Genomic DNA, 24,167 nt, shown 5'->3' on the forward strand with positions numbered 1-24,167 from the left:
CCAGCATCCCCCACCCACTCCGGACAGGGAGCAGGGGAGGAGAGCCAATATCCCCCACCCCTGCGCAGGGCGGAGGAGCGCGTCCCGCGCCGGGCCGCCTCCTGCACCGAGCGCATCTCCGGAGCGGTACAGGAGAATGCAGGTCCACAGGGACGCGCGCGCGGGGCTCCTGCTGCCATGGGGCTGGGTAGCTCTCTGCCTGATGAGTCTGCTGCGTGAGTATTAACAGCTGAGGGCCAAGGGACCAGGCTATGGGCCGGGAGGAGGGAAGACGCCGGCCACTGACCTCACCTGGGAATCCTGCGCTCCAGCGCACAGAAGTGAGCTTACTCAGGTAGTGCTGGGGGATGCCAGCTCCTCTGCGTGGCTGGAGGTGCAAAGCTCAAAGTTGAGGCTAGAATGCAGACAGAAGGAAGGAAAAGTTCTGTAACTCTCCTTAATTGAGGAAGCAAGGACCCAGAGTGGTGCAGAGAAGGGTCCAGGCACCCATTGTTCCCAGGACATGGACATAAAGAATTCGTGAGGGTAGCCATTTCCAATAAGGGCCAGGAGACCTTTAAAGAGGACTGAGGGACATTAATGGAAGAGTCTGGAATAAAGAACAGGCAGAGAGGAAAAAAAAAGGACAATTTTAAATTTCAGATTAGAAAGCTGGAGTCGCCCCTGCAGAAACCATGCAGATGCTAGTAGGGAGGTGGTTTGGTGTACACACCAAGTCCTTCTGCTCACCAGTCTTCCCTGTGCACAAACATACATTCATTGCTAATTGGAATTTTCTTGCTCTGCTTCCCTTCAGATTCTAAAGCTAGTGGACAGGCCAAGACACCTCCTGCTGCCCACGCATACTCTTACTTCTTAAGCTCTCCCCCTCTTAGGTTGGCAAAAAATAGTATTCACTCAGTCTATAGCAAACTTTATTGCACTGGAGGGTGTTGTTCTTCATCCCAACTCATGTCCTTTGAGGTTTTCAGTGTTGTGAATTACTCATTTTGCTTTTAACCCTTGGGGCTCCTAAATCTTCATTGTATATCTTAAAGGACACTCAACATGGCTCTGTAGAGTGGCCTGGATGTACCCACAAGACCTCTTTTCTCCCAGTCTTCTGCGCCATTGCCTTTGGGTCTATCCCAAAGAGAGCTGGCAGAAGAGAAGTTGAATTAGGTTCTGGTTTCTCCTGATTGGCAGCCCTGGACATGTCCATTTTGATGGAGTAAAACTTGCTTGGACTAAAATGCCCAGAATGATGCTACACTGTGCACGGGTAGGTGACCATGGGCTGGAATCCTCATCAGATGCTCTGTACTTACTCTTTTGGTCACTCAGCTCAGCACTGACCCAAGTCTGGGTGTAGTGCTGTCTTTTCTTATTTCCTCAGCTGGCCAGTATCAGCCTTATCTTGGGCTGAACGGGGCAGGGTGGAGAGAGCATAAAAACCTCTGCAAACCTTGGAGAAATATGCTGAAGATATCAGTGTCTCAGCTTTAGGGTAAAGGACAGGGCAGGGGCCACTATTCCCAACCCAACTAGACTTCATAAACCGGCCAAGGCTCTGTACTTTCTCCAAGAACTTCCTAGGGTTTGTGTTGAGATTCTTTTGTTTGTTATACTATTATTTTCTGTCCTGGAATAAATTGTAAAATAAATTAAACTGATGAATTATGTAATTTAAAATGTCCACAGCAGACAACCGTGATGTTATTACTGGGAAAGTTGGTGTAGAATGGAAAGTCACTCTGAAGAGATAGTTCTCTTCTGTCCCATGAGAAGCTAGTGTGAACACCTAGACAGCCACAAGTGTCACTTTTTCAGGGGCAAGAGAGATCAGTGGCCAGAGTCTGGTTGTGGCTGGGGACCACCAGGCCACACTTTCTTGCTCCAGCTGACCTAAAAGTCTTTCAGGAAACTAGGAACCCCTTTGCCTGGGTTTCCTTCCACAGGACCTCTTTTCCCCTTACTCCAACACTACCTCCAGCTCCTACTCACATTCCCTTTTTTCCTTTAGACTCTTTGAATCTGATGATCTACAACTATATCCTGCCTGGGACTGCATGTAAGAAGGGAAAAAGAAAACGGAAAATAGTTTTTATCAGATAGTTTCCCTGCTACATGGTAAGGAGGGAGGTTTAAGAGTTTGGGGACTGCCAAGTAATTCAGTGATTTGAGGGCTCCCCCATGAAGGACTAGACCAGACTTCACAACCTTTGTAAATGTACTTCTTCATCTTGGCCAGCACTCCTGCCTGTCTGGTGAGCAGGCAAGAGCCTAGGCCTCTCCTGTATCCCTTTGGCTTCATCACCTTGGGCCTGTTTGTTTGAGTTGCCTTTACTGCTTTCCTTTCCTGAGTGATCTTTGTCACCAAAATCTCAGAGCAAGGAGTGCCAAAATTGTAGCAGATAAAGTTGGGGACAAATTTCTGGAAAAAAAAAAAAAGCAAAAAGGGAGCAGATTCCACTGTTTCTGATCTTGCCTGGTTTCCTTTGTGTTTAGGGCCTGAAGACCTAAGCTTCCTTTCAGAGTTTCCCAGCTCCAGGCTCCAGTACTTGGGTTTCCTTCTCTGGTTGACTTTGGTTCATCTGACTAAATGTACTATAATGTGGCAAATTAAAAATATGAAGGCATGGAAAAAGAACACAAATTCATCTCTAAAAGAAATGTTCATAGTGGCCAGGGCAGAATTTACATATAATGGGTAGGGAGAGACTTTGACATTTCTAATGATAATATTTTCTTCTTATGTTGGCTAAAAAATAAAAACATGGTATCTTTAAATTTGCTATCAAGTTTCCTGGCTGTGCTACAGGGAGACTGATGCATGCATCTTGGGGTGGGGTAGGTAGGGTAGGGATCCAAACAAATTGGAAGGCCTGGCAAGGTACTTTCCTGGCCCTACACTTGGGATGGGCAGGGAATGAATCATTTCCCTAATGATGCAAAGGAAAAGGCCTCCTGGCTTAACTGGGAAGTCTGCTGCTTCCTGGAGTGGAAAATAAAAGCAAGCCTCTTAGAAAAGTGGTTATCTCTAGGTAGTTTGCTCCACTGCTTAAGAAAATGTGTAAATGGTTCTTTGGGTAAGAAATCTCAAAATGTTAGACAAGTTCTCAATATTCAAGGGCAGGCAGGAGGCAGGCTGGCTAAATGGGAAATGGAGTCTTATATTGGGGTGGGTCAAGAGATGAAGGCATAAGGATTGCAGAATCTAAGGTAAAGACAAAAGGGTGAAGCTCTTGCAGAGTTGGACGCTTTAAAGGAGATTTCTTATAGAATAGCTTCATTAGCACAGTATTAACTAACGTTTCAAGGTGTGCTACTGTCTCTCTGGCTACCCTGAAATTTCACTCCATGCTTTCAAATCTCTGGTAAAAACTGCCCACACATGGGAGGTTTGCCAGAGAAGGACTCAGGGAGACTGAAGAAAATGGTATTTGGGTGGCTGCCCTGCGGAAATGATTGTAGTGACCATGGTACTAAGCTGCCATCCAGGAATGAGTGGCACCAGAAAAATGAAAGAAATGCAAGTAGAAGAAATGTAAACCTCCTGAGGATCCACAGAAATGAAGGGATGAAGACAAGCTATTTGAATATAATGGATAATCTCAATGTAGTGTGGGTATTCAGGCCGGTTTATGCTGACAACTCTGCCTTACCTCTGAAATGAAGGAAGTTTCTGTCAAGCCCTTTGTTCTAGTTCAGCAATGGCTCAGGCTTTTGGAGCATAGCTTGTACCAACATAGCAGGTGTCAAGTGACTCTAATAGGAGTTTTTTGAATGCTCACTCACCTACTAATGAACTCATCCCACTAAAAAAAGATCAAATTGCATTTAGTTCTCTTCCTGTATCACCGTGAAATTAGCTTTTTTCTAACTTCTTATCATTGTCCTATTTTTATTATTTGGATTGTCCCAAGTTTCATGAAAATCCCTAAAGACCTGTCCAGTCAGCCCCAGTCTTAGAGAGATTTGTGCAAATCACAGTGATGCTAAAGCCTAAAGAAGGAAAGGAGTCAAATGATCCCTTATTTTGTGTTTTCTTCAGAATTTTGTAAGACCCTTTCCATGTTTGTGGTGCTTAAGAAAAAAAATGCACAAATTATGAAAGTGAAATTAGTCTCCAAAAGGGTTGTTTACAAACTTTTCTTATGAAAGGCAAGACAGAAAGCATCCCAGGCTTGGGATCTGGATGTGGCTTTTGGTGCATATGACTTTGACTTTAATGGCACTTGAAAATATAGATGACATGCTTGACAGACTGACCACACACTGTCAACCCCAGCACAGAACTTGTCTTAAGAGCTATAGTTTGCTAACTACTGATATGATGAGATAAAATCAGGTCTTTTGCAATATGACTTGGATTCTAGACTTTCCCTCATTATATGGAGATAATTGGTTATCTTTATACTAATGTAAATTAGAACTGTAATAAATTTCCTCTTTAAACAGAACATTAGGGCCAGCAAGATGGCTCAGTGGGTAAAAGTGTTTGCCATGCAAATTTGAGGACCTGAGTTTGATCCCCAGAACGCAAATAGTAGGAGAAAAATAACTGTGAATTGTCCTATGACCTCTGTGTGTACTGTGGTAGATCCTTGTCTGCACTCATCTCATTTTCTTTCTCCCTTTCTCCCTCCACTCTCTCTTTGTCACACACATTAATAATAATGAATATTAGTAAATAATAATACAGCATAGAGTATCAGAATGAGACTAGAATGCTGTCGATGGTGAGTGTGAATAGTACTGTTCAGCCCTGTTGTCTGTCCTAGCGCTGCAGGGTCTGCCAAGCATCCTGAATAAAACACGTGTATGTTAAAAAAAAACTTGACATTCAAGAAAATTTATAACTTAAGTGAGGAGAAAGACAGTTAAACCTCTCCTGAGGAAGCGACTTGTGGGACTTTGTGCCAGATGAGTGATAGAGATAAGTTCTGCTCTGCAAAAGCAGAAGGAAGGGCCCTTTCATAACGATGGTCAGAGACCAGACAGTCTGACTACTTTGTATTTCCTCACCTTCTTTGTTCCTCAGAACAACCAGGAGGCAGGGCCTACTTTGATTTCATTTTACTGGAGAAGTTTAAAAGTTGTCAGTTGCCTTGGAGCCTCTCAGCTAGAACTCAGAAAAGAAGCACCTGGAACATCTACCTACAAGACTTGGCCTCTTCGTCTCTGGGAAGGTCTGCCTTCAAATTGGGTAGTGCAGTGGCTCACCTCTCAGGGATGTGACTTCAGCACAGATATAGTCAGAAATGTTATACTGGTGAGGGGATGGCTGAGGAGGGGATCAGAAAATAAGAACTAAAACTAGCCTGGTGTGGTGGTGCACCCCAGGAATCTCAGCACTCAGGAGTCTTAGGCAGGGCAAACAGGAGTGCAACACCACCCTTAGCTAAAGTGGCTTGCATAAAATGTCATTTAGCCTGGGCTACATGTCACCTCTCTGAAAGAAAAACAAAACAAAACAACTACAAAAAAAAAAAAAAAAAAAAAAACAAATACCCAAGCTCTATAAAGATATATGAAAAAATTAGACCAAGAATGTATGGAAAATTGGTCATTTAAATAACTTACTGAATCTTTTAGAATATGTAACCTTTTTATCAAAACTGGACAAAACTGGAATATATATTTCATATATAAATATGTATAATAAAAACTGGAATAAAAAATATAAATCTCCAGTTTACTAATATTAAGTAATTTTTTTTTCAAAATGTATTACATATGCCTTTGTTTCTTCAGAGTACCTACCCAAAGGACTTTAACTTTCATGATTCAAGTGTCTGTTTTTCATTTTTTTTGTTTGTTTGTTTTTGTTTTTTTTTTTTTTTGGTTTTGTTTTTTTTTTTTTTTTTTTGAGACAGGGTTTCTCTGTGTAGCCCTGGCTGTCCTGGAACTCACTCTGTAGACCAGGCTGGCCTTGAACTCAGAAATCCGCCTGCCTCTGCCTCCCAAATGCTGGGATTAAAGGCGTGTGCCACCACCGCCCGGCTGTTTTTCATTTTGAAATTTCAGTTTCTTAGTTTTCAGCTGTTGTTTCTCCCTATATGTTTCTAATTTTCAACTTTGACTAGAATATCAATATAACCAGGCTTATATTAATACTGTATTTACAATGTGGACACAGTATTAATATTGTATTACCTAAGTAAGTACCTGTAAGGTCAGTGTCTGAATTTCACTACAAAAATTCTTGGGGTGACATCTGTTGGTGTCCTAAAATCCTCATTTAATAACTTGCCAATAGCTTGTCTCCTGTCTTGTTCCAAGTTTGTTAAGTGAAGATTGACAGGAAGAAGTTAGAAAGATATTTAATTCTGAGTTAATCTATCTTTCCTGAAGCATGAGAGAGGGGCTCTTCCTCATGTCCATGTGGAATAGAGGAAAGGTTTCCTTCTTTGATTTTCAGCATCTGAAAGGCATTCAGAGAGTGTAGGCTTCTCTTCTTCCCTCCCAGCATGGGAATCAGAAATTTGGAGAAAGAAGGCCAGTGTTAGATGGTTTAAGGTAGTGGATATAGGCAGAAAGAGAGAACAAAAAGACATTGCTAGCCTTAGTAGAACCTTCTTTAAAATATATTAGATTTATAATCTTTATAATCTTTATAATCTATTAGCTCTGCAAAAGAGCCCTAGAGGCTAAGTAAGGCCCAGGGATGCATCATAGAAGGACCTATGATGCAGTTTGTAAGTCAGGTGTGACTCCTGACGATGGGAGTCCCTCATGGTAAGCTAGGTCTTTTTTTTTTTTTTTTTTTTATATTTTTATTACATATTTTCCTCAATTACATTTCCAATACTATCCCAAAAGTCCCCCATAGCGCCCCCCACTTCCCTACCCACCCATTCCCATTCTTTTGGCCCTGGCATTCCCCTATATTGGGGTAAGCTAGGTCTTATATAGCTCTTCACGAAACCTCGCTTTTCTGACCCTCTTCTTTGTTCTGTTCCGGTAGCCTCACGCTAGTTGCTGCTTACTCTAGGCTTGGAGCTATACATCTGTCTTGGGTCCTCTTTTCATTTGCAATCTGGCCAAAGAGTGGGAGGGATGAGGCTGCTACAGCTGGGAGCCCATCCCCAATGGGTCCATAGCTAGCTTGGATCTGGAGTTGATTCACTGTTCTGGAACAGGCACCTCTGTCTTTAGAACTAGCAGCGGGTCTCTCTTCACATCTGGAAAAGTTCAAAATTGTTTGTCTGGGTGAAGGAGGCCCCTTGGGGGAGGGGTTCAAAAGCATGACATCATCTCAGCCAGGCCTGGTTTCCTTTGGGGTTGGGCCAACCTAGACCAGATGGGATTCCCAGGAATTGACGTGTTTGAGTAGAGCAAGGAGGGTGTGGGCAGAAAGAAGGATTTCAAAGGGAAATTAAAGGGATATCTTAGAATGGTAAATTGAAAATATGATTCCTTTAATTCAGTGTCTGAATGCTACCACCACTTTCCCTTATAATAAATTCATGTCTTAGGGTCAGATTGGTGGGGTCCCATCTTAAGAAAGAAGTAGCTTAGGTTGGCTTCTGTATCTAAACTAAATAGGAATAGACATATATCCTACTGTCCACAAAGGCTTTGAGATCCTTAACAACTACCTAGTCAGCAAGACCTACACTCTTTGCTGCTTGCCCAAATGATCTATATTCTTCCCCTGACCAGCAACTTAGTGACATAGGTTTTTCATTTTTAGAATGAAGATAGTAATATTGCTTTTTTCCCTATTTACCTGACACATAATAAAACATGATTTCTGTGGTCAATATTAATACAGCCTGCTTGCTACTTGTTGGGAAGATGGCAAAGATGGGAGAGGGAACCCTGGCTAGCACCTATGGAAAACATTCTTGGCCTTGGGTTGACTAGAAGTTAAAATTCTAAACTTCCCTCTAGATGTTGATGGCAATAGCAATCAGTCTACATTGTTGACCTTGGGAAATGGGAAAAAATATAGAGTTAGATTTCAATCAGGAAAATTTAGAGATGCACTTCAATTATCCTTACAAATAGTATTACAGTTGTCAGCTATGGAGTCTGAGTTGGTTTCTGAACAATTCACAAAGAGGCCCACATCCTCTTCTATGCTTGAACTTCACATTTGTAGTTGAGGCCAACTTATAAACTAAACAGCTCATCCCCATACCGTAACCATACACCTTCTCAGTCACTGAGAAAACTAACTTTGAATCTGGAACTTTAACACTTTTGGATGTCAGTCTTCTGTGACTGGCCAGGACAAGATAGACCTTGGCCCCAGCTTGCGGTCCTTCCCTTCTTCCTGCCCACAACTCTGGCCCCAGTCTACTTCTTTCCTCTTCTTTCTACTAATGAGTCTGGCCCCAGCCCACTTCCCTTACCGTCTTCCTTCAGATGGCTCAGGCCCTCAGTGTGGAGGATCTTGCATGTACATATAGGACACTAGTATACCCATATGCTAACCCTCCTCCCTTCAAACAGTTATTCCTGGACCTTGGAAGTACACATTTTGGTACTGAAGTTCATTCCTAGAAAGATGAGACATCACAGGTTAATGTAGGTCTGAATGTGAGCAAAGGGCCATTGGAGCAAGGTGTATGAAGACTTGTAGTCTCCAAAGTGTGATCTAGAAGGGAGGGTCATCTTGGTTTGACCATACAGGAAGTAAAACAAGCTTTGGTACACATAAGATATAAGGTCAAGGTTCTCCTTCCAAGTCTAAAAATATATAGAAGAATGTGCAAAGGCAATCATAAGGGTATTCAGAGAATGCATAGATCAAAAATCATTCTAATTTAGTAGTTTGATTTCCTGACAATTCATGTAAAAATAGACAACCTATATTTAAGGATTAAACTGAGGTGTGCATGCTTGAAAATGTGTGGTTCTGGCAAAGCTCTCTGTCCTCCCTCTATGAGACAGAATGAGAAACCAGTCCCATCAGGTTGAATTCTAGCTTAGAACCTCCTGAAAGAAATCTCCAGGTTGCTCACTGCAGTTGAGTTCTTCATTAAAAGAAAAGGATAATGGGTTTGAAGGTCCTGAAGTTTGTAAATGAGCAAGACTGAGAATGAAAAATTATGCAAGGGGATTTTCATAGAGAAATTATGGATCTAGATTATTTCTGATAATTAATTGAATTTGAGCAAAAAAGAAAAGTGTGTAAAATGGAGCTAGGAACTTAGCCTCTCACATTTTCAATCCTTGTTATGTTTACATAGGTAATATTTTGTATCTTGGTATTTTGCTAAACACATTAAAAGTGATGACTTATATTTCTGTGTTGCTACAGTTTTTAATTATTTGTGACATTTCTGTGTTTATAAATGCTCAGTATATTTCATTAGGGAAAGCCTAGTAATAGGAAACTAGTTTGATGTCTAGGTATATATTATTAATGTTTCTCCATTATCATGGGCAACAAGGATGTTCCAGTCAGATTCACTTAAAGCCATGAAGTTGAATCAGGTGTTGTTATGAGGCTCCAGGAAGGTTGAGTTCTAACTTGTCCTTATTTCTCTGTAACCTCTGGGTTTACAGATCTAAATAACTTGACTTCTGCTACCACGGAGACATCTACACAAGGAATATCCCCATCAGTTCCTACCAATGAGTCCATTGAGGAAAATATCACATCTAGCATCCCTGGAAGTACCAGCCACTACTTGATCTATCAGGACAGCAGTAAGACCACACCAGCCATCTCAGGTAACAAGAAGTACTCAACTAGTACAGCCTGTTCCCCCACCACAGATGAGGTCATATAAACCAATGATTCAAGAAATGGTATTTTTTTGATTAGATGTTTTCTTCATTTACATTTCAAATGCTATCCCCTTTCCTAGTTTCCCCTTTGAATATCCCCTATACCCTCTCCCCTCCCTCTGCTCCCCAACCTACCCATTCCTACTTCCTGGCCCTGGCATTCCCCTATACTGGGGCATAGAATCTTCACAAGACCAAGGGCCTCTCCTCCCATCCTCTGCTACATATGCAGCTAGAGACACGTGCTCTGTGGGTACTGGTTAGTTCATATTGTTGTTCCTCCTATAGTGCTGCAGACCCCTTCAGCTCCTTGGGTACTTTCTCTAGCTCCTTCATTGGGGACCCTGTGTTCCATCCAATAGATGACTGTGAGCATCCACTTCTGTATTTGCCAGGCACTGGCATAGCCTCACAGGAGACAACTATATCAGGGTCCTGTCAGCAAAATCTTGTTGGTATATGCAATAGTGTCTGGGTTTGGTGGTTGTTTATGGGATGGATCCCCGGGTGGGGCAGTCTCTGGATGGTCCTTTCTTCCATCTTAGCTCCAAACTTTGCCTCTGTAACTCCTTCCATGGGTATTTTGTTCCCCTGTCTATGAAGAAATGAAGTATCCACACTTTGGTCTTTCTTCTTCTTGAGTAAGAAATGGTATTCTTAAATAAGTTCTAAATGGCTTTCTCTGTGTTGGAAACATTTGTAGGCCATACATGACAAGTGGGTCCAGAATAGGACTGATTCTCATAGTGATGCTAAGTTCAGCTGGTATAAGTAAGGATCAGTTTGGATTCAATTGATGGATGTCTCTGTTCTCTTCTAAGTGATGGAAGATGGGTCTGGGTTCAAACCAACTAAAGGTCTTCTGTAGGATAAAATTTTCAGCTTCATAATTAGAGTGAACCTTGGCTACATTCTAGATCTTGCATGGCCAATCTGATACCTGCAGGTCTCATACATCTCAGGTTAGCTACAAATAAGGTCCAACATATTTGTAATGATAACATCATGATACAATGTTAATAAAAGTGTGGACACCCTTGCTATATATTATAACTATGGTTCTAACAGCTGGCTTGAATTGAATTGGGCCAGGATTAAGATATAAAGTAACTGTAACCTCACCAAATTCCTGTTTCTGTGCAGAAATCTACAAAGTGAGATTGTGTGTTTCTGTGTGCATTGTGAAGATGCATATATACTGTTTTGGTGTATTCCAGAGACTATGGTCAACTTTACAGTTACCTCTGGGATCCCTTCAGGCTCTGGAACTCCACCCACTTTTTCACAACCACAGACTTCCCCAACTGGCTTACTGCCTACTACTTCAGACAGTTTTTCCACTTCAGAGATGACCTGGAAGTCCAGCCTGCCATCTATAAATGTTTCTGATTATTCGCCTAATAATAGCAGCTTTGAGATGACATCACCCACCGAGCCATATGCTTACACATCATCTTCTGCTCCGAGTGCCATTAAGGTGGGTGAGTTTGTCCCCAAACAGCAGATTATGCCTCACTGCTCATAAAAGCATGAGATTTAGGTATCTTGGAGTCAACATGGAATATGTATTTTATATTGCTAGAAAGGTGAGTCAGGAGGAAGATGGGGAGGAGAGGGTGAAGTCCAGTGAGAAGTCTGATTTGTGCTTTAGGTTTTGCATTTTGGGGAGATTCTTAGAGATCCTTCTAGCTCTCTAATTCTTCAGAAACACCATTTCCCTTTGGGAATATTTGTATCTGTCCCCTGTCTACTGGGGTTGCCTTAAAATATTTAGGGCAAAGTATTTCTCATATATATAAGGGCTTAGTAGCTGTCCCAGGACAGAATGGCAATGAGGATGTCATCTAATGAATTGAGAACTGGACACATAAAGGTGGTGAGTTCAGTCTGACCTTCTTGGCCTTTAGCCTGTGGCAATCACCAGCTTTCAATCTGACAGACAGAAATTAGAGCATGTAGCCTACAGACAACCATGAGGGACCTAGTTTTTGTTTGTTTTTAAAGAAGTAGCAGATAAATGGAAAGACTCTTATGAGCCAAGAGAAAAACAGGTGTCAACAACAGCTGCCTGACCACTCTGTTGTCTGTGTGTAATTCACTGAAGAGAAAAACAAAACAATTTCCTCTTTTGCCCTTTAAGCATCACCAGGGATTCCCAAGATAAGCAAATGGCCTCTTGCTTATGGTCTAGATTTGTTAACAAAAGGCTTGATTCTCTCATAGGAGTAGTTTATAAGATGGGAACAATGTAACTACACTCTGCCTGCCCTTATCTGAAAATCTTTGGCCCAGCCTTTTATTTTGGAATACATAATTTGATTTTGGAATAAATAATGAGATATCTTGAGGATAAGACCCAAAATCAAAACTTGTCTGTGCTTCATATATACCATATGCACATAATTTAAGGGTCATTTTATATCATACTTTTCAATAATTTTATACATTCAAAAGTCTGTAGTATATATCCCCCACTTACATCACCACATTAGGGATCACAAAGATTTAGATTTTCAAACACTTTATATTCTGAATTTTTTGATTAAGGGTGCTCAATTTTTATTTCAAATCTCACTGGGCATGTCAACAACAACTAAAGGCAGTACAATTATGAGTTGAGGCCAGCACAGGTTACATTGCTACATTGTGAATTCTGGTCTACCCTGAGCTATAGAATAAGACTTTGTCTCAAGAAAAAAAAAAAAGTAACTAAATAAATAACAGAAATCTTTAGGCCTCTGACAAGATTTAAATTTCCTTCTTCCTAATCTTTTCAAGAGAATACCGTGACAGAAATGAGGTGGGGAAGAACTGACTGGCAAGGATACTTGCATGTTAACTTTGATTTTCTTTTACTATAGGGAGAGATCAAATGCTCAGGAATCCGAGAAGTGAGGTTGGCTCAGGGTATCTGCCTGGAACTAAGTGAAGCATCTAGTTGTGTAAGTTGGCCTTGGTCTTCCTCCCACACACCTCAACCCCTCTGAAACCCTGAAGTTACCCTGAATTGGCCTCCTCTGAATAAGGAATCTGGGACTTAGCAGAGTCAGGCTATTTCTGATATTGGGTTTCGGCAGTCAGAGGCCCCATCTAGTGAGCAAGAAGGGCAAAAACAATTTAAAATAAATTTTGTAGTTATTTGAAGTCAGATTTAACCTAGCTTTTATATTGAGAAAGTCCTTGTCGTTGCCCAAATATGAACCATCCAACTAAAATGTAACTCAAAAGACTTACATGTAACTCTTTAGTGCACACTGAATTTATTTTTGTGTTTATATTAAGTTTGTATATGATCTGGTACTTCAGAGGTATTTTATTTGTCCATTTTTATTTGCTGTGTTTTCATATTACAGTGCTTTTAATATCCAGCAAGCCAGATCTTTCCTAATTAGACCACAGAAAGATGATTCACAACTCTTTTTAAAGAGAAAAATCTTAAAAAGTCACACAAATTTGAATAGGAACTTGTTCGAAATCCTTGAGTTTTTTTCTAGTCTTATTTTGTATCTTTTATCATTTTTTAAATTTAAAATGTTTCCCTATTTACTCCCACTCTTCTTCAACATATATTTTTTTCTTTTGGGTAGGAATGGAACCCAAGACCTTGTACATACTAGACAAGTGTTTGCTGCTGAGGTATATCCCCAACATTGTTTACTATAAGTTTGATGGATTTTAAACAAGGATACCCTAACATACATTAAGTTTGCTATCATGTAGATATTAGAAAATTATTGGAGTCTAATATTTATCTTTAGTTTCTGTCTTTCTTGAATCTGTTAATTCTAGGAGCTTCTTTGTTGGTTCTTTTTCATTTTTAAAGTGAACTACCAAGGTATCTGCTATGAGGTTTTATTTTTCTCATTTTTTAAAACAATAGTGATTCTTATTTTATTTTCTTGTCAGACTGCATTGGTTAGAATGTACATGGCATGGTGTGAATTTTGTGTGTTACAGTAAATCCTGTTTCCTAACAGTAACTAGGCTCTGGAGAAAGAATGGATGTGAAAGAAAAAGTGCTGTTTTCTTTTACAGTAAAATATTTTCTTACAAATTGGGAATGCAGCGAAGGGAAACTTGTAGCTAACAGCTTGCTCCATGGTTTAGACAGACTTTAGGCTGTAGGGAACATGCCTTATTTATTTTGGCTACTCAAATAACTGGTTTCTTACCTACAGATATCAGGTGGGTACCTCTGACTTACAAAACTTTTTAAACTACATATTAAAAGGATCCTTTAACTTAAGAGCATTTAAAAGTGACAGAAATCATAGATACAAGTTTTTAGAATAACTCAGTGCAGTTTTCAAAAACATTTAGGGAAAACATAAATAGGCAAAGTATAAGCAACAGTTAATGTGTTCCTGACGCCAATTTCTAACCTTACTGATTGAAGATAAAGACAAAACAATCCCATCAGTTTTTATTTTGCCTATCTTAATGGAGTATTCTTTCCTGTGTGTGTGTGTGTGTGTGTGTGTGTGTGTGTGTGTTATTATACAGATCTGTGCCAGAATGTTAGTTCTTTGTGCTCAGTATTTCCTATTCTTCTGCTGTTCTCAGGATCACATATTGTCATCATCTAAGATAAGTGCTTCTCCGGAAAGAACTGTTCTTTCTACCTGTGGTCTATGCAGTCAGTCTGCTCCATTCCTGACCAGAGAAAACTTTGTGTGTTCCTTTGAGATTGGTGGAGGATCTGGGATTAGGGTCTGGATGGAGCAGCCCCATCCCACCTCCATATGGGCCAATAACAGGACTTCCACACTTCACAAAGTCTACCACTACAGAACACATGTGAAGCGTGGTCATTCTCTGGAGTTCCCATCACTGCAGAGGGATGTTCCCATCCAATTTCTTCCCCAGAGCTCTTCATCCCAAGGCCCAAGCAGACCTCCTGGGGGAATTTTTCTCTGGATCCAGAATTTCTAGCCATGGCTCCCAATGTTTCAAGATTCCCTTCCTAGTCCTGCTAGTCTAATAGTCTATTGCAAAGGGTACTGTGCCCCCTAGCTGCCATAGGTAGCATGTCTGTTTGGTGTCAGGGGGCTTTTAAGTACTGGCTTTCCTAGTGCAGAGGTTCTCAACATGTGGGTCACAACCCCTTTGTGGTCAAAGGATGCTTTCATAGGGGTTGCCTGAGACCACTGGAAAACACAGATATCTACATTAGGGTTCATAACAGTAGCAAAATTACAGTTATGAAGTAGTAATAAAATAATTTTATGATTGGGGGTTAACAAAACATGAGGGACTGTGCTAAAGGATCACAGCATTGAGAAGATTAAGAACCACTGTACTAGAGGGAGACTCAGGTCCTACCCATACCCCAAATTAGGAACATAAAGGATTTGGTTTTCCCTATGAACACATCCTGCAGAACTCATTTGATACTGATACCTAACTAGTACATGTTTCAACATAACTGTGTATGTGGTCTTCAGCCTTCCCAGCCCTCATTTTGCAAGATGCATGATGAGCACCAAGTTGTTAGCTCTCCCTGTGTAGACCATTTAGATCTTTTAGTATAAACATTCGGTTACACTGGCTCCCCACTAACTCTCCTGTTCTGCATCCTTTGCTTCTGAGCATCTTATACATGCTAAGGAATAGCATGTTTTCAAGCATGCTGCCTAATCTCAAAATCCTTGTTAGTAGAGCATCATATCTCCCCAGGTCTTATTTCCATTGTTTCCACTTCACTATCTGCTTAATTTAGTGTTTGTGATCAAGATTCTCAAGATCATTTCTAAAATATAAGATTAGTTTATTTTCCTATATCGTAGTCATAGGTGCAGGGGAATTCACCAACATTTTTAATTGTAGTAAAATACCCACAACATGAAAAGTACTACCATTACAATTTCTCATTAAAACTGAGTAATTTGAACATCAACACTACATACACCTTGCAGCCAGTCTCTCTAGAACTCTGTGTATCTTCCTATGACATGGTTCCCTACCCCCCAGGCAACTACTGCTCTCCTGTCTATCTCCATGAACTTGGTTATTCTAGGTACTGATAAGAGATTATAACACAGATTACTTCTGGATTAAGTCTGAATAATATTCCATTATGTATGTGTACTTCATTCTGTCCATCTACTCATTCATTAGTAGACACTTGGTTTTTTTCCACTTGTTGGCTATTGTGAATAAAGTGGCTATGATCACATATGGACATGTTTTATGGCACCCTAATATAAACTTTGAGGTAAATACCAAGCTGTATAATTGCTAAATGATATGGTAAATCTATTTTAGAGGAACTACTATATTTTTGTTTGTTTGAATTCTTGGAGATTGAATCCAGCTCTTTGTATATACTAAGCAAGTTCTCTGTACTGTGTACTCCAGTCCATCTTACTGTTTTTTTAATAGTGGCTGTACTATTTGATATTTCTGCCAACCTTACAGAAGGGCTCTGGCTCCTCTGCATGCTTGTTAGCACCTGCTCTCCTCTACTCTCTGTTTTAAACACACAGCCAACCTAATGATGTGAATAGTTATCTCGTTATGGTTGAGTTTACATTTCCTGGTGCTTTTATCCTGTGCTCCTTGGCATTTGTATCTCTGGAGAAATAGCAAATCAAGTTCTTTGTTACAAGAATAATTTTCGGAACTACTGTATCTACTTAGTGCCCTGTCTATTATATTTACTACTTGTATCCATACAACTCACAAAGATGAAACTGTTTGGGTAGTTTGATTACTTTTTCAAAGTTCATATCTACTCAGAACACATTGGCTCACTTAAACAGTATACCAACTTCCTCTGAGGCAGGGTATTTCCAACCTCTGATCACACATAGCTTCTGCTTTCCTTGCCCTCTACCAAACACTAAAGTCAGTTTCCATACAAAAATCATCTGTTATAGATGGAGGAAGACTGTCTGTTGGAAAGAAATATTTGGAGACAATTTAATGTCTCCTACTTAGTCATTACCCACTTGTTGTCTAACTTATAACAACAATCTCTTAATTATTCCAGTCTCCTCAATGAAGATATGAGTTTTGCCTGCGCTGCCAATTTTAATACAGCAAAATATATAAAATTACTTTGAAATAGGTGGCTGCAAGGTGTCTTAGGTAGGGTTTCTTATTGTCATGATAAACACCATGACCAAAAGGAACTTGAGGAGAAAAGGGTTGAAATTCAAGGCAGATGATGCAGAGTCCATGGAGGAGTGCTGCTTACTGGTTTGCTTGCTCCTGGCTTGCTTAGCCTGCTTTCTTACACAATCCAGGGCCACCACATCCTCAGAAGTGGTACTATCCACAATGGGTTGGGGTCTCCATATCAAACACTAGTTAAGAAAATGCACTACAGACTTGGATACAGAAAAATCCTATGGGGTCATCTTTTCAATTGAGGGTCCCTCTTTCCAAATAATTTTTAACTTGTGTCAAGTTGATAACAAACAAACAAACCTAATCAGAACACAATGGGGGACAATTGATCCTAGAAATTTAGCATTGTTAAATATCTCAAAGATCCTTTATAAATATGCATCTTCTCCTCCCCAGTATTTGATGTGCTTCTTTTCTGTGGTAAGAGACATTGCAGAATTTGAGGATGCCCCTCTAGAAAGATTAGTAATATTCTTTTTTTTTTTAGAAAGTAACATATGTACACAGATGTAGTTAGATACTTTTAACTGTGATTCTCACAAACAAAATGGTGATTCTGTGGCTTCTTCCTGCCCACTCTCTCATGTGTTCACCAGGCAGTGTCTCTTGGGGGAGGATGTTTATCCTAAGCAACCGGAGAAGCATTGTGTTTTGTTCAGGATCCACCTGCTCCTCTCCAAAGCAAACACAATTCATCGGGGTTGGCAGATCCCAGAGTGGGAGGCTGGTCACTGTTATTGCCTTGAATTTAATCCAACAAACTAACCTTACAGTGGAAGGACTCCAGTGAGAGACCAACCAGTTGGGGTGTTAGACTCAACAACAAGTTTTTTAGTTCTTTTGTTTATTTTATACAGTAATAAGTATGGTATTGGTTCAAAATTACCTAACTTGCACCATCACCCTCAATATATAGGCACTCAGGAGCCTTACAGTTTAGTCAGAGAGAAATGGCAACAGTGAGGCAGAAGATGGTCACAGTTTGCATCCCTAAGCATTACATTGAGAACTATGATTATTAGTAATAATAGTAATCGTTATTGTTTAGTACCAATCAGAATCCTTGTATATTAAATGTTTTATACATTGCTGTAGTAGTCACCACACAATCAGTTTAGAGATGAGGATCCAGGACAGACTAGTTGCTGATGACTTGAAAAGATTCTAGAAAATGAGAGGACAGGCATTAATATCTAATTTGCCAAAGAGAGGACTGGCTTCTTGGAGGACAAAGGATTTGAGTTGAGTCTTGCAGGACATGGAGAAAAACTGAGATGGTAGGGTCTTTTCATCTTATTTTAGCTGTAGTGGGGCTGGGCAGATTGTCACACACCAGACTTGCTTCCGTGGCCCCCCCATACACCTCCCTTCCCCCGGGACAGCTTTACCTAAGCACACTGAATTATTTCTGCTAACACAATTTGGTATGTCTTTGCCCTCTTTTGCAAACTTCAGTTCTTTCTTATATTTTTCTTAAGGTAACTAGTCTTTATACCTCAGCTTCTTCCTCTGTAAAATAAAAAGAATAAAAGAATTATAGTTCTCACTTTCTTGACTAGTGAGGAGCCAAATAAATAAAGATGTGAAAGGTACCTGAGATTGAGCATTAGACATAGTAACTGACATTTATTTTAACTGCCATATATCTCTCTATATAGACAAGATCATGTAAAATTCATAGCTTCTTCTCTTACCATCCACCTTATCCTCACATAAAGAAAGACAAACACACAACAAACACACAACACACACATATACATTTTCTGACAGTGCATGATAGCAAGCCATTATCAGGGCTTGATAAATGTTAAAATGGCTTTATATTGTCAAAGTACAGCTTCTTAGCACTGGAGAATGGCAGAAGGTTCCATTTTATTTAGATTTTGTTTAGATTCTGTGGAAAGCCTGCCCCTTGTCTTTTCAGGAAGCAAACATTTAAACCGAAGACTCATAAAGAACCCTGAGTCACTTCGTGTAGTTTCCCTCCTAACCTGAAGAGCATGGTGTTAGGGAAGGTGCTTTGCCCAAGTGGAGAGCTTATAAGGCCAGTCATGTCCTGCTGGCCTCACTCACACCCAGTTATTTTCCTACTGTTCTCTGTGATCCCTGAGGGCCTAAGGCAATCTTGACTTTGTCAGGTACAGACACAAAGAAGGTTTTCCTTCCTCAGACCTCAACAAGAGGAAAATACCCAGGCTCCCTTCCAACTGTAAAGACCTTTGGACTCTACTATGGACAGCAGACCTGCCTCCAGACAGGAAGCCTTCTCCAGAAGGCTCAGGTCTGATGATGGTTATAACCTCCAAGCAGTTTTCCCCTAACAGGAATCTAACAGATCTATGAAGTATTTTCTCCTTTGACATCTGCCATCAAAACTGGAGAATGTCTTGGTTTGGGTTGTGTGAGGGAAGCCATTTTGATGACAGGCTCTACAGTAAGTTCTGGGCAATGGGAGAGCCCATTCTGAAGGATATAGTCAGGGCCTCCAACTTTTGAGACTTAGTTGCTAAAAATACTGGGGGCTTATCTCCTGAGTTCCTGAGTCCTGTAGAACAATCAGCAACCTGAAGGAAGACCTGGAAATTTCATTTAATTGGTTTCTATGCTTTCAATGGAAACAATATGTCATTGTGAGCAGGGCATGCTTATAGAGTCTTGGAACAGTAAAAAGGAAGAAGCTTCCCCAAGATTGTGTATCGGCTCATTGGCTTTCTCTACTACTCACCTTTGTTGGCTTTTTACAATCATTTAGAGCTGGTGTAACAACGAAGCAAATTTTGTTATTAATTAGCATTAAATAGTCACTATTCCATTAATTTGGTGTTAACGGTGGCTCTGAATTCAGTTTGAGCAGCATGCATATACAGGAAATTATTGAATAAGGAAATATTTACTGATTGTATGTTTACATCTTTTTTTTTTTTTTGCTTACTGTGTTATTGCACATAAATCAGCATTGATGTTTTACATTGGAATTCTAGAAAGAAGAATTTCTTGTGGAGGACATAATAATGTGACTTGAATCGAAATTATTACCAGAGACTCTAGATGAGATTCAGGGTTACTAGTAATTTCACCTCTTGGTTTCTTTTCTTTTCTTTTTTCTTTTTTCTTTTCTGTCTTTCCAGGAGGAGTTTAAGAAGGAAAAGGGAGAAGATCTAATTCAAATACTGTGTGGAAAGGAGGAGGCTGATGCTGATGCTGGTGCTAGTGTCTGCTCCCTGCTTCTAGCCCAGTCTGAGGTTAGGCCTGAGTGTTTGCTGATGGTCTTGGCCAATAGCACAGGTAAGGTCCACTTGGGGGCTTTGGATTGAATAGGACTAAAATTAAATGGGGCTCATGTTAGAAGATCCTGGTTGGAGCTCCTATACCCTCAGCTTAAGAAACCACAGGTGCTGGGAAGACAGGTCTAGCTGAAAAGAACCACTCTGAATAAAAGAGTTTCTAGGACAACATGGGAGGATAGATCAAGATGAGCTGGACTAGCCTCTAGATTTAACAACCCCTGTTTCTAATTCTAGAACTTCCCAGCAAACTCCAGCTTATGGAAAAGCACCAATCTGACTTGAGAAAGGTATGTTCACAAGATCATGCATCTTATAGGGAGCACTGGATTAGCAGAGGAAATGGTGGCCTTCAGGCATCCCCTTCCTTCTTTCCTTCCTCTGATAGTCTTCAACAGGGAGTTCCATCAAGGAATGCAGAATGGTCTGGACTTCTCACTAGAAGTCCTTTTCCACAAGTGACATGCTACCGTTTGTTTGTCTTTTCCTTAAGCTGGGGATCCAAAGCTTCAATAAACAAGATATTGGGAGCCACCAGAGCTATTCCCGAAAGACTCTTATTGCATTGGTCACCTCTGGAGTTCTGCTGGCCATCTTGGGCACCACTGGTTACTTCCTGATGAACCGTCGCAGTTGGAGCCCTACAGGAGAAAGGCTGGTCAGTTTTGGGGTACAGGGGCAAGCAAATGAGAAAGATAATGAACTTCTGGGGAGGCCCATAGATGTTATGAAAGGGAGAAGGAGAAATATCATAAAAGATACTTTTGACATAGGGATATGCATGCAGGAAGATATTGTACTTACAAAAGAGTAGGGATATCATGCAGCAAATCTGTAGAAGGGTAAACTGGGGCAAGCTCATTTGCTAGTCAATGTCACAGCTGATGATTTATGTCATCTACTCATTTTATCCCAGATAGTTCAGCTGAATAAGAGAGAATAGGCTGTTAAATTGGACATGCTTATTTGTAAACATATTGAATGCCCCATGGGTGCCATTTTGCTCACAAACATGGGACATATGGAAGGGAAATCTACTCTTAAAGTGTTCTGGATAGAGGGAGGGGAAAGGCTGAAGGTTGACTCTTGCCAATGGCTGGTATTTACTGGGGAGGCTCTTCTGCCCCTGAGACTGGTTTCTTATGGGGTTGGTTACTGAGCCACATTGACATGGTGTGGTGCCTCTCCTCTGTCCTTTCTCCTCTAGGAGCTGGAACCTTGATGGCTGTTGGGAAGAAAAGAGGCTGCACATGTAGCTGTACCTGCTCTGCCCCCCACCCTACTTCCTTTGTGCTCTCCTCACAGTACCTCACAACCCTGCTTACCAGATAATGCTACTTTATTTCTATACTGTCCAGGGTGAAGACCCTTATTACACGGAGAATGGTGGAGGCCAGGGCTATAGCTCAGGACCTGGGGCCTCCTCTGAGACTCAGGGAAAGGCCAATGTGACCCGAGGGGCTCAGGAGAACGGGACCGGCCAGGCCACTTCCAGAAACGGCCATTCAGCAAGACAACATGTGGTGGCTGACACAGAACTGTGATTTGGTTGGGTGGGCAACTGGGTGGTATCCAGGAAAGTGGCATCTCTTGTCTCTGACTTCATGCTGCCTTCAGCTCATGTCCGGCCTTCTCCTATTACATACACTTCTGAAACTGTTCCTGGGACTCTTCACATTTGGGAAGGCAGATAAACTGCCCTCTGCACATTCAACTTCCTGAATCCAATCTCTGACCTTTGGGTCAAGTTGTGGTGGGAAGAAGCCTAGGTCTAGAGGAGCTGCCAAGAAGGTGGTGGCTATGTAGCACTTGCCCTGGACCCATTTCTCCTCTCTCGCCTCTTCACAGGAACTCTCCAGAAGACTAGCTTTTCTAAGCTACCACTTCTTCCCAGGAAACTTTACTATTTTTACTGCTTCTTCCCCTACTTTATGGAAACCAAGGTATTCACTGACACGTGCTCCCTTGCAAGGGTACAGCCAGAAAAGTGCTATTTTAAAATACATCCTTTAAAAATGCATCCCTTATAACTTCAAGACACTGTGGATTTAGTCACCAACTTCTCTCTTGTTCACCTGTTCCTGAATGTCTGTCTACAGAGGCCAGGACAACTTTCTGTCTGGAGCCTGCTCAATGTTTTAAAGCAACAGCTCAATCTGATCCCTTGGGCCCACACAGAAATCTCATTGGTTCAACTTAGACAGGACAGTGGAACTAGACTTTGAACTGAGCCTCTGTTTTTTGTTTTATTTTATTGCTGGGGTTTGAACCCAGAGCTTCACACATGTTAGGCAAGTGTTCTACCATTGAGCTATATCCCCATCCCTCCTCCCCCTTTTTATTTAGAGACAAAGTCTCATGTATGTGATCAGGCTTGCTTTGAACTATATAGTCCAGGCAGACCTTAAACTAAACTCTTTCTTTAGGCTTCCAAGTAGCTTGAGCTACCAGACCCAGCTGAGCTAAACCTCCTGACCTGAGCTCTTCAAAGGAAGCCTCTTGCTCTGAGGCCCTTGGCCTTCTCTAAATTACATGACTTCCCCCTTCCTCTGACTCCTGGGGGAGCTATGGCCTCAGTCCCCTGGCAGATACCTTTCTGTCTGTGCCTTTCCTAGTCCAAACCCCTTCACTATTTTATAACCCTTTGTGATCAGAGGTTCAGAATATCTACAAAGACTATAAGCTTCCTCTCCTGGGGTTAAGGGGAGAACAGGGGTCCTGATTTTAATGATGGCTAGGAACAAAACTTTCCAGAGATGAGAGGATTGGGTGTATTCTCTTCTGAATAAACGTGATGAGTGAAAATGATGTAATTAAAGTGATGATGAAATCTTTGATGTGGCCCTATAATGCTGACTGTGCTAACTGACTTACTGGTTTCCATATCAGGCTTGGGAAGATTGTATGGCAGTATGGGGAAAGTCAACCAAGGAGGAGACTGCCATAGGAAAGGGACACAGGTACCAGCCAGGACACCCAGAACTTGCGACTTTGTGAAAAGTTCCTTTCCATGTTGAGAGGCAGAGAGGTTGAAAGCTTTCCATAGTAGGGAGAAGGGCAGGCTGAAATGTTCTTTCAAAGGGGTGAGGCATGTTGGGTATTCAGAAACATCTTTCTGAGAAGAGAGGCATATAAGCAGCTGCATGCAAAATATACAAATGAGGGGGTAAAGGAGTCATATTATATGAGCATCCTCTAACCCAGCTCATAGCACAACCAGACAGGACTATGTGAGCTCTATTCTGTATCTGGCTACCAATCCCAGATTACAGCAGCCACATATAAGCACTTGCTCACACCAGATTCTAGGTGATCTGCCCTCATGCCACAGGAAGTGGAAAGGGTTATGCTGGACTTTCAGAGGCCTCTAGAAACACCCCTAAGTGCATAGGGAGTCAGAGGTTAAACAAAAATGTATTCCTTAAGTCTTATCTTGTCAAAATCAGACACATCTTCAACCTATTTATTTCTAGTTTTTGTCTAACTTTGCTAATGGAAACTTCTCCCTAGGATTAGGGAAACTAAGGGACAAGGCTCAACCTTGCCCAAAATGTGGTGACTGTTTGGGGGATCAGAGAAAGGCAAGATGGTGACTGAACATAAAAGTCTAGTTAGCTTCCATTTGGTAACATGTTTTACAATGAATGACCAGTTAAGGGTCTGGCCCTGGTTAGTGCTGTCTGGAAGTAATAGGTTCTGGGAATGGAGTCTTTGGAAACATTAGAGGGAGGAGAAACAGCACCTGGGCCTCAGAATCATTTTACTCTGAGCTTTTGAGGGTAAAGACTTAGGGGAAAGGTACATGTATGTTCTGGGGATAGATGAGTAGTGTCCATGATAGCTTAGAAGCTTACTCTAAAGGCCTCATTTGCTTCCTTAAAACCTCCTTTCCCATCATGATGCAGCAATGGCACCACCTGCTGGCCCTGCTGGGCTCCCACTGTTCAGCCTCAGTACTGGTATCTTGTGTTTGCTGGGTTTCTTTCTTGTGTTGGCCTACCCTTAACAATCTAGTCCTGTTTACCA

General features: G+C 41.2%; 1 protein-coding gene across 2 annotated transcripts; it reads left to right on the top strand.

Annotated features, from left to right (window-relative positions):
• The first annotated feature begins 25 nt into the window (after nucleotides 1–25).
• Cd34 (CD34 molecule) lies at nucleotides 26–23,061 on the top strand. Of its 2 annotated transcripts, none has more exons than XM_021172679.3 (8): nucleotides 26–215; nucleotides 9,502–9,669; nucleotides 10,944–11,203; nucleotides 12,588–12,668; nucleotides 19,986–20,142; nucleotides 20,379–20,431; nucleotides 20,635–20,799; nucleotides 21,500–23,061. In XM_021172679.3, the coding sequence occupies exons 1-8, from the start codon at nucleotides 137–139 to the stop codon at nucleotides 21,683–21,685; spliced, it is 1,149 nt and encodes a 382-aa protein (XP_021028338.1). In that variant the 5' UTR covers nucleotides 26–136; the 3' UTR covers nucleotides 21,686–23,061. The 2 variants fall into 2 exon arrangements, with proteins under 2 accessions (XP_021028338.1, XP_021028345.1); XM_021172686.3 differs by having other exon boundaries at nucleotides 21,349–21,617.
• Nucleotides 23,062–24,167: the final 1,106 nt, after the last annotated feature.

The sequence above is a fragment of the Mus caroli genome, unplaced genomic scaffold (assembly GCF_978045245.1).
Source record: "Mus caroli unplaced genomic scaffold, Mus_caroli_1 scaffold_1, whole genome shotgun sequence".
Lineage (NCBI taxonomy): Eukaryota > Metazoa > Chordata > Mammalia > Rodentia > Muridae > Mus > Mus caroli.

Excerpts from the sequence above, each read along its gene's own strand:
- Cd34 (XM_021172679.3), top strand. The coding sequence starts at position 137 with ATGCAGGTCCACAGGGACGCGCGCGCGGGGCTCCTGCTGCCATGGGGC. Across the intron at positions 216-9,501 it reads CTGCCTGATGAGTCTGCTGC|ATCTAAATAACTTGACTTCT; the intron begins GTGAGTATTAAC and ends CTGGGTTTACAG. Across the intron at positions 12,669-19,985 it reads TAAGTGAAGCATCTAGTTGT|GAGGAGTTTAAGAAGGAAAA; the intron begins GTAAGTTGGCCT and ends CTGTCTTTCCAG.